The 11181-nt window shown below is 33.0% G+C and overlaps 2 protein-coding genes across 2 annotated transcripts; one reads left to right on the top strand and one right to left on the bottom strand.

Annotated features, from left to right (window-relative positions):
- LOC18605068 (mitochondrial pyruvate carrier 1) lies at positions 1132–4049 on the top strand. Its single transcript, XM_007037862.2, has 5 exons — positions 1132–1255; positions 2458–2580; positions 2733–2787; positions 2885–3020; positions 3739–4049. The coding sequence occupies exons 2-5, from the start codon at positions 2485–2487 to the stop codon at positions 3776–3778; spliced, it is 327 nt and encodes a 108-aa protein (XP_007037924.2). The 5' UTR covers positions 1132–1255; positions 2458–2484; the 3' UTR covers positions 3779–4049.
- LOC18605067 (WD repeat-containing protein 74) lies at positions 5088–9748 on the bottom strand. Its single transcript, XM_018118004.1, has 12 exons — positions 9598–9748; positions 9388–9503; positions 9274–9303; positions 9006–9142; positions 8681–8851; positions 8473–8536; positions 8264–8371; positions 7637–7790; positions 6909–6998; positions 6481–6536; positions 6288–6342; positions 5088–5627 (listed from the first exon to the last, which is right to left on the bottom strand). The coding sequence occupies exons 1-12, from the start codon at positions 9677–9679 to the stop codon at positions 5404–5406; spliced, it is 1287 nt and encodes a 428-aa protein (XP_017973493.1). The 5' UTR covers positions 9680–9748; the 3' UTR covers positions 5088–5403.

The raw sequence follows: 11181 nt of genomic DNA, 5'->3' as shown, positions 1-11181 counted from the left end.
TCATTTCTTGGACATTTCTTTCATAAAATTACTTTTTTGTTCCTCTCTAATGGTTCTTCTTTTACTATTTACTTTTGTTATGCTTTACATCTTATTTTTAATGAAAAAAAGTAACGGATCAAATAAAAAATAAATTTTTTTAAAAGAAAATATTCAAACTCATATTTTCTTAAAAAAAATCATACTTTAATCAATTAGTAAAATACTCGAGTGCAATAAAAAATAAAATTTTAATTTATAAATATCTTTCACTTTTTATTATTTTTTAAGTTTTCATAACTTTGTTGAATTTCATATCAATAATTTAAAAAATTATAAAATTATTTTATTTATTTTTATATCTTAACTTATATCTAATTATTTTGACAAGTAAATCATTTATAATTATATTTTCATTCTTTTCAATATATATAACCACGCATGATATATATTTTGTGTTTTGACAATGTTAGTGGAACAAAATATATTTTATTTCTTATTAAAACCAAAAGTATACTTAACATGATCGTCTGCTAATTAAATGGGGTATAAGTATTGTTATTTTCACTATTATTTTGATATTTATTTTTTTGTCCATTTAATTTGAATCTTCTTAATCCATTAAAAACCATTTGAATTTAGATTTTAGTATAAATATAATTAAATTTATATTATATTTAAATATTTGATACATCGGTTGATATATAATCTTTTTCAAAAACTAAAATTGTATTAACCTATTTTAAAGAATAGTATCTTAGTAAGTTTATTGAATAAATTAAGGAAAGTTAATTAATTTATTTATATTTTTAATACCAAAAACAAATTTACATCTATCATATGATTTGACATAAGTACATGTATTTTTTATTCAAATATGTAATTATATTCGGATTTCCCTGTCCCAAATCCAAACCAAGTGAACTTGATGGGCAATGATGCGTGTAGCCCTTTTAAGCCAAACATCCTTCTAAGTCGTAACCAATGGAAATGCTCAACGTAGCCAAAGATACGTGTATTTTCTAGTGTTGGTTAAATAAATTAAATAAACAAAATTCTCAATTGGAGACAACTAAGCTACGTGTCAAATTATCCGCTAAACCCCATCTCACAGGATCACAGCTCCAACGCAGAACTCAGAAAGTCAGAAGATCCGAATCAAATTCCGCTTACTTTCTCTCCCACCTAACCTTTCTATCTTCCACTCTTTCTTACGCCAGCCCCGCCCCGGAATCGCCGATCCTCGTTGCCTTCTCCGGCTACACCGTTTAGACAGGTACTCCCTTATATCTTCACACACACCATCTTCATCTTCGTCGTCGCTGTCTGATTTGTGATTTACTGATATTCTTGGCTGAATAGTGACTTCCTCTTCGATTCAATTTTTTGTTATTTTAATATTTAATTTTTTTTATCGAGTTTCACTTAAAGTTCGAGTCTTTGGCATTTCCTGATCATTGCAATGAGTAGCTATCTTTTTTTTTGTGTGTTCCTATATGAGTTGGGGATTTTTATCTCCAAAATAATTTGGAAATATGTTTTCGATGTAAAGTGTTTCTTTATTATTATTATTATTATTATTATTAGGTATCTTGGATTTCAGTTTTTATGTTTTATATGAGCACGATTCTTTTGATTTCTTAGTTAATGAGTATAATTATGGTGGGATTTTATCCTTTGTCTTCATGAGTAGCCCTGGCTAACTTTTGACCAAGTTTTGTCCATATTTGTACTAATGTTAAAAGTCAAAGGTGCTTGCTTTCAGTTTTATGTTCTGTGTTTGTAGACTCCTCGGTTTCTGGTCTAAGTAAACAAGTATGTGTGAGAGATAGAAAGAGAGCGCATCAATCTGACTGTTTTGTGTACACTGTGTTTGCCTGATGTAATGTTGAGTTAGGGTGACTTATTTTAAGCATAGAGATTTCTTTGCACTTTCAATGGTAATTAGCTAGACTGTAAAATTGCCCAAAGATAGTTTTTATTCGCTAGCATTCCCACTCACACACAAGCTAACTGGTTTTAGAGACTCTGATATTATGTCAAGAACCATTCAAGCTGAAAGCTTAAGCTATTAATTTATGGGTTTATGAATAGGTTTATTTATATATGATGATTACAACAACTGAATTGGTTAATGGGTTAGACCTTGAGGCCAAGCTTTTTGCTTGCTTGGAATGGGTTAACCAAGCAGAGTCTTAAATGACTCGTAGAGTTTGACTCATGAAAAGGATAAATATTGTCTGGGAGGTGGCATGGGGTGGACAGATGCAACCAGCCAGGCTGAGGTGGAAGTCAGGCATAATTTTTGTTGTTTGCCGAGAATAATTTGAAAATTAGCCTAGCTTCTACATATATTTTATGCATTGTTTTCAAATGATCATTATAACCTTCAGTTTCTGCAGCTGCATTTACTTACTTTTAGAAATTTGATAATTTTTAATAATTCTTATCCAACTTACATGTCTTCAACCATTGCAGAGATATTTTCAGCAGCATTTGTCACAGATGGCTTCTTCCTTCCGTGCATTCCTGAACAGTCCAGTCGGTCCAAAAACAACTCACTTTTGGGGGCCTGTTGCCAATTGGGGATTTGTTCTTGCTGTATGCTTAACTACCTTCAATTTTCGATTATAGAAATATAGGGTTTGTTATGTTTAGTTGTTCTCCTTTTGGAGAAAATTATGCTGGATCTGAAGAGGATACAACTTAGTGCTTTACGACTGTTGTCTGAACATTATTGGTAAATATGTCAGGGGTTGGTGGACATGAAGAAGCCCCCAGAAATGATATCTGGCAACATGACAACAGGTTAAAAATAAAATATACTTTGAAAGAACTAAGGATTTTTCTTGGTATTTGTTAGCTGGCCAAGATTCTAACTGTTTATTTCTATCTTGTTTCACAGCAATGTGTGTCTATTCTGCACTATTCATGAGGTTTGCATGGATGGTACAGCCTCGAAACTATCTACTCCTTGCATGCCATGCTTCAAATGAGACTGTACAGCTCTACCAACTTTCCCGTTGGGCAAGAGCTCAGGGGTAAGTATGGTGTTTATGGTTCACATTGAGCTAATTCCTTTTCTATGCAATGGCCATTGTGATTCCGATCTTGTTTTACCCAACTATATTTTCCTTTCTCTTCTTTATGCTGACCTCAGTTGACCATCTTTAGAAATGCTCATGGGAGATTTTGTTCTGATTCTGAAATGTTCTCATATATGGTGTCACTAAATATTCGAAGTCAGGACCAAATCATTTACTAGCTGTAGTACCAGATGATTTTACTATTTAAGCCCTAGCGCTTGTTTAGTTTTTTACTGTCAAAGTTGAAATTCCGATATGAAAATATTGTTAGCGTTCTCTTAGAAATGTCTGTTGCTTGTGAACAAGCAATGATAAAATAATTGGGATCATGCTTCTGCTTTAACCATGAAATTTTGCTATTATAAAGGAAAGAGACAACTTTGCTGATTTTAGAAAAGGCATTTGGTTTGGCTTACGCAGCATTTATAATTTTTCTTATAATTTTTATTGGAATTTAAGAAGCATAGTAAGTTCATTCAGTTAATGTTTTCCATAACGTCCACCATAAATGAGAGCCGTTTTTGAATGTCTGGAACTTAATTTCAGCTACATCTTTGCTTATAGTTTTGTTTTGGGATGGTAGATATTATTTCTTTGAGCTTTTAAAACACATGGATTCTTACAATATGAGACAAGTGTCGCTACATCTAATGTATTTTCTAACGTTCTCTAGGTATTTGTCAGAGAAGAAAGAGGAAGCCTCATCACAGTAAAGCAGCTTTCATTCATTCTGAGTTTCTGTGATTTTTGTTGTGATCCCTGAAGTATGTATTCTTCAACTTACCATATAAGGAATTTGCTTGAATCAACTCACATTCATTTGACTGCAAGCTTCAAACTCCGCTAAGCCAATTACACTATTAAGTGAATGTTGATAGGCCCTCTGTCATTACCTGTGAGAGGTAGAATAGCTTAGAAATCTATCATCGCTGGTAATGATTTGGGCATCGTGCTATTTAATAAACTTTCCACTGATTTAGCTGATCATAAATGGGTAATTATCCAAATGCAAGGATGGACAAAGGAATTCTTGTATGTTCAATTGGCTTCTAAATATATTGTCTAACAGCAACTTAGCTGAAGTTACGGAAGCACAACTTTGCCTTTCTTTGCAATAGGCTTTAATGATAGTTGGGTCAGGAATTTTATCCCCAAGTTTTCTTTCGGCAAATTCTCACCTGGCTCGGGGTTTTTCTTTAACCCAATCAGAATGTACAATTCATCAAATGCCCTTTACTAACAAAAGTAGGCAATGGCTTGGTTGACCTTGACCGAATTTTCACTTAATTGTCTTGTTACCAACTTTCTTCATCCAGCCCTTACAGCTCTACTATTTGCATAAGCAAATTTGACGTACAATTCCCAGATTGTGATACTTTATTTGATTAGAAGAAACCATGGTGACTGGGCGAGTTGTTTCTCTTGCTTACAACTTGACTAGGTAGTACCTCTAAGATCTTTATGGTCTGGGGTTGGAATGGATGGTTTTATATTCATGACGAGAAGCAATAGCATGTCCTTTCTGACGGGAAAGAGTTTGGGCTATGCCTGTTTTATGACGAGAGTAGTACTCAAATTCTTAGGACTTCACAAGGTGTGTAATGAAGGTTACCTTTGATCTTGTAATCTCTACGCAATGCATGAAACCAAAAACTCAAAGCATTTTGATTTCTACCCAGTGAAAACCAAAAGCAAACAAGTTCATCAGTGTTATAGGGAAATAAGACTGTATCACTTCCTTTGAAGTTGCGAATTAGCAAAAGAGATAAGCCAAGATTCAAGAACGCTCTACAGGGCAACATACAAGAGAATACCTACGGAGTTAGATAATGCTGCATTACTCAAGCGGGATTATGAAACTAAACATATTTCAGAAGAATTTCGAACTGTTTTGCAAAATCAATGCTTATGATCATAGACGATAGCACTAACTTGGGGAAAATAATGATCTTTGCTTAGACTAGGATGATGAAACGAAACATTTGTTCACAACTAGTTGTAACTTGTTAGGAAAACACAATGTTTGAGCTAAAATATGATGGCATTAAATTGGAAAACAAAAATGAGTTTTGCATGACTCACTCAGATGAAATACAGGCTCTTTTCAATAACTTAGAAACCAATTTAACAGTGTCAATTACACTACCATAACACAAATTTTCTTTTGGAGAAATCTTAAGTCCTCCTGTAGGGCTCGCCTATTTTCTGTCAAACCTGCCATACAGCAACTTCCTTCGCTTAAATTTCAACCATCTGCCACCTGCTTCTTTACCATGCCTTCCTGATCACTATGTCTGAGGTTTGACACCAGTGCCTCCCGGTGCAAGTAATAATTCAACTATGCATCATCAGCAAACTCATTCTCTAAGATTTTGCTTCTTTTCTTGGATTTCAACTTCTTGCTTCCATCCTTATCTTTAGATGCCTTCTTTCTGCTCCCTCTATCTTCTTTGGATGACTTCTTCCTTTTTGTAGGCAGTTTTTCTGTTTCATCTGCGGATTGGACTTCACCTATGCTCTGTGCTTCATGCAGTGCTGAATCTGCCGCAGAGTGTTTAACTTCTGCATATAATAGAATGTCCATGCATTAGCAGCCAAACTCAGTAAGAAATATGGTCACCTAATACCATAACATTGTTGGCTCCACCTACTCCACACTCCCTAACTCTTCTACTAATCCCTAAAAGAAAAGTACAAATTTTCTCAAACTCTACACTCAGCAATCTGCTTTCTTCTGGTAGGCTAAAGGACAACAGAAACCTTTAGGAAATCATCCTCTCCCCCATTCGTTTTTTCTTTCTATTTGAGCCTAGATGCATTTGGATTTTTCCGCCTTCAAGTAATGGCATGATTGCAACTTATTGGCAGCTTATGGTGATGATCATACATTCTCTATAACACTCTTTCCATACATGAAAGGCAACCCCTCCTTGCTTCACTTGTTTGAACCTAATATTTAGTCATACCCTTGCATTGTCAGAGGAAGTATGTGATTGACCAGAGGCCATTGACTGGGGTCTTCCTTTTGTTGCGGACAAGAAACAAGGCTAACCCCTGCTTGTTTACAAAACACTAAAAACAGCATGATTCCAACCAAAATTCTTTTTCACTAAATGCAGTATGACCCAGAACGAACACAACATGATGCCATATTGATAACCAGTGACACAGAACATGGAAATTACGCTTTTGTCAACACTACAGATTTGAGTGAGAAGTGACCTTCAGTAAAATTTGTATCAAAAACAACTTTTGTAAGATGCTGCTTCAAGAACACCTGCACCAAAAAATGTAGGCAGTTAAAGTGTTTAGTATATAGTGTATTTTTATGCAACTTTACCATACACATGCACAACAAGAAGTCGCACATCACATGCAAGTTGCATTTAACTCTCTATCTCTGAACAGAACATACCGATGAAAGAAGTTGCCTTGTTCCTATATCCCAAATGCGCAAATAGCTGTCCAAACCTAGAAATAACACAAGCTGAGAAGCTAATTGCAAATCCACTAAATTTCAAAAAGCAAAAATGAAAATATTTAAAGTTGACACGGGGAAGAAAATATTGATAGCATGACAAAATTTGGAAACACAGATAAGAGTAAAAGCTTCGAGCATCATCTGAGACAAATTAAAAATCCTTTTTCTTCCTTTCTAGCTCTTCAAGCAACAAAATAATCTCCAAGAGCTTAACTATTTTTCATAAGAACTGCCAGCAGAAAATAACTTCCCAAAGTGCAGAATGTGCATGCAAACACAGCCTGCAAAATTATATTAACACACCAAGTATCATAGATGCTAGAAAAGCTTTAGCTTCACAAAACATTATATCATATACTCACCACATGATGCTATCACTGGAAGTTCAGGGTGCCGATCAATGGATCGGATGCTTCCAGAACACTTTCCCAAAAAGCATCCCAACAATTTACCTATAAGGAAATTCTTCCAGCATTAACAGAATTACAGGGAAAGGAACACACCAAATCATTCAAGCAAAAGTCAATTAAGAACAGATGCAACAAGAGGACATCCATTTCTACTTGTTTTGGATCCTCTCCAGGAAACCAGCAAGTCCAATCTATTTTTTATTTAGGTATATAACAAATCTTCAATTTTGGCAATGAGGCATCTTAAAAAATAGGTTGAAACCTCAAGTAGACAATAGATAATTGATCCCCGCAATTTCAACTGACAACAAGCCGATGTTCTCACCAAGATAGTAGACTAAAATGTACATGAACATAATCTGTTATAACTACAGAACTCAAAGAATGCTTTAAGCCTACTTCTAACGGACACAATATTCAATTGAGGTAATCCTCAAACTGCTCTGATTTTGGCCATAAGGGACAATTTAGTATAAAATATGTAACATGCAACCATAATAAAAGTGTGAATTCTGGCCTAGATCTCGAAAAGGTTAAATAAATTTACCAGAAAAAATACTAGTGCATTGTAAAAAGTCAACTTAAACTCGTAGAAGAGCTGACCTACAAAGAATCAGAAACGCAAAAGTGCAAAATGGCATGAAGTACTGCTGAACATGCATATAGAATCAATCTTGTACCTGTGCGTATATCCACAGAAGCAAGCTCACCAGATCCATTCCCTATATAGATTGTATGGCCATCTAGGTCTTCAGTAACTGCTTTTATGGAGGTCTCCCTGAAGTCAAATGATATAACTGGTCTTCGTTGAGCAGAAACATCATAAAGGCGAACCTGTCAACAGAAACCATAAGAGAAAAAAGGTTATCCAGAGTCAAGAAAATACAAGGATAGCTTTTAAAAAAAAAAAAGAGGAAATTACAAGGATCCCATGCATTGCTATGATAACAGACCTAAACCCATATTTCTGGAGCAGACTAAACTTCACGTCCACCACAGTCCCGATTGCAAATAAAAAATAAAATAAAATTGATGAAACTTGCATATAAACATAAACCTACACCCGAAAAAGATTGAAAAACTTGTTTTCCAAAATTTGACTGAAATTAACCTTTGAACATCTCAAACCAACATGCATCAATATTTCGGAATCAAAAATAGCTGTAGAAACTGGCAATATGCAGTCAAGCACAAAAGTTTCCTTCAGAAGAGAACTTATAAAAATGTATATATGTCTGCACAATCAAAATTATATTAAAATGTCAGCATATATGTTCAAGGACTGCCAGATGGCTGTAAAAAATCACCTGATGGCTGTTGGTGCCAGCCACAACTTTACGGTGATCATCTTTGCTGAGGAATGTTGCAGATGTAAACCAAGTAGGGGTAAAAATACCGAGGCTGTTCTTAGGAGGCTGTCCAAAATGGGATAAGTTAAGATAAATGAGAAAAAGCAGCAGTTGCTAAAAGATAATTATTTTAGTTAAATTAATTTAGTGAGGATCAAAAGGCTCACAGGTTTTCCAGTCCAAATCTTAGTACATTTGTCTAGATCCCACATATTAACTTCAACACCCTTCCTGAATTGGAAAAGAATTCGATATTATTTACCAAACTATTAATAATAATCATCCAGTGGAGTATGAAAATACCCTACCAGCAAAGGAATATAAAATCAAGTCTGACGCTTAGATTGCAGAGTCATACAACATAAACACACTCACCCTCCAAATATTGCATAGCTTTCACTTCCATCCACTAAAGAACATGAGATATTACCAGAGGCACATACACTCCACGTTCTCGAGGCACCAGAATCTGCTGGAGAATCAGTCATTTCAACCGACCTTATGCTCGCATTTCCTTTTGTTGTACATGTGAGCAAAGTGCACGACCTAATAATGATAAAAACTTTCTAGAGATCAATGATGTCATCTAAGTAGAGGAATGTGACTACAGTTGAGTCCGAGTGAGAGTGGGAGGAGGAACCGTATTGATTTCCATTTAACACTGATAGAAATCCAGAAAATAATAAGAATACATTTATACCTGGATGTTAACTCCAGCCTCTGTCTTCTGAATAAATGCAAACCAACAATAGCATCATCTTCTGGTCTAGCACTACCACTATTAACATTTGAAACCGTAACAGAAAGTTCACCATTAAGAGGATTAAGTACCTCAACCTGCAGTATATATTGCACAAAGAAATAAAGAAATATTCAACACTAAAAAAAAAAAAAAAAGCAACATTTCTCAATACCTCAATCTGTCCTGGAACTACTAGGACAGGAGAAGAAAAATGAAGGTTACTTACCATACCACTTTTTCTTGCAACAGCTAATAACTGCAATAGAAGAATCAAAATTTCAATAAAAAAGCAATATTTCTCAATACCCATTTTGCTTCTTTATATATATATGTAACTAACCGGGTCCGTTTTGCGGTCGTCAATGGAAGCAGCAAGAACGCATTTGGAAGCGTCAGGATCTCCCCATCTCTCTACCACTTTGGGAACCCCTCCTTCTTTGCCTCGAGCTTCGATTACTATTCACCAATGACAATAAAAGAAAAAACTAATGACGATTTCAATCGTTTGAATTAAATAATTAGCGTTGGTAAAGTTAATAGAAATTAAAACCTTTGATGAGACCAAGGGCATCGAAGGTCAGGGCTCGAAACGGAGGGCAGCCAGGGCACTCGACGGTGGTCGTGCGAGGCATCCTCAGCTCTCTTTTGTTCAACGGCTATTCAGAGGTTTTGCGTCAAATACGGTGGCAGCCTAGCAGGCAAAAACCCTTAAAACCCTTTACTCTATTTAGGCAAAACGCCACCGTTCGACTTAATAAAATTACAATAAAAAAAATTGTTAAAAAAATAAGAATTATATTTAATGTACCAAATGTTATAGGATAAAATTAAAATTTTTAAAATTTTAAAATTAAATATTAAAAACTTTAATAATTAATTAAATAAAAATAAAATATTTTTATGTATCTCTTAAAATCATTTTCACAATTTTATGTTCTTTTCTCATTCTTCACCACTCATCCAAAATAAATTTTTTCTAAAATTTTAGAAAAGATTGAGTAATTTGGTAAGAGAATTTCACAGCATATTTGGTTCACTAGAAGGAATAAAATGAAAATAGAATAATTATTCTAAGAGAATAAAATAGAAAAAGAATAATTATTATATAGATTAGTTATTGGGAATAAAATAAGATAGAAATTGCTATTATTACTTATTTCATTATTTAGTTGGCAAGAATAATTTTAAGAATAATCAAAAAATAATAAGTAAATGATAAAAATATCTTTTATTAAAATTTAAAGATTTTTTAATTAAAAAACAAAAATATTATGATGAAAAAAATACTCTTTATTAAAATTGAAGAATTTATTTTGTTAAAAGATAAAAATATTCTAAGTAATAAAATCAAAATAACTTTTACTATAATTAAAATAATATTTTCATCAAAATACAAACATATTTTTATTAATAATTTAATAAATATATTTAAACGGATTAGACATGTTGAGCAAAGTGAGTTAACTTATTGATCCTATCGATCCCTTTTCCGTCACTATCACAATCTCAACTTTCCAAGTTTATCTCCACGTTTCTTAACTACTATTCCTCTGATTGGGTTAAAAATACAGGGATTACACTGGCTATGGGAAAGAGCTAGTTTCTTTCACGTAATAGCTAGATTTGGTCTAAAACTTTTTACAATATCCAGCAGTTGGAAGAATTCCTAAAGTTGAGATAAGCTTTTCTCAACCTAACCTAAAATTTAGGATAAATATTTTTATTTTTTAAAATTTAATTAAAATTATATAAAAATTTATTAATTTTCATAATTATAACATGTTGGGCTTAATTTTTTTTAGTTTAAAAACTATTATGAAGCTCTTATAAAAAATAATAACTTTTAAAATTAAGCTAAATCTGTTTGATAAATTTACTTTTATAAGTTCTTTTTTATGAATAAGTTGTTTGACAAAATAATGTATATAAATTTTAATTTTAATTAAAATTACCATAAAAGATATTTAATAAATAATTTTTTTTAATCACAAATTTCTTTGTTCATAATGGAAACAAGTTAATTTTATTTTTTTATGTATAAAAAGTATTTTTATATAACATAAAGTTTATAATTAATAATAAATCATATAAAAATAAAAACAGATAATGTTAAAATTATTTTTAATAGATGAGG

This window comes from Theobroma cacao, chromosome 3 (assembly GCF_000208745.1).
Source record: "Theobroma cacao cultivar B97-61/B2 chromosome 3, Criollo_cocoa_genome_V2, whole genome shotgun sequence".
Classification (NCBI taxonomy): domain Eukaryota; kingdom Viridiplantae; phylum Streptophyta; class Magnoliopsida; order Malvales; family Malvaceae; genus Theobroma; species Theobroma cacao.
The sequence above is the reverse complement of the archived record's forward strand: the minus strand, read 5'-3'. Positions and strand labels throughout refer to the sequence as shown.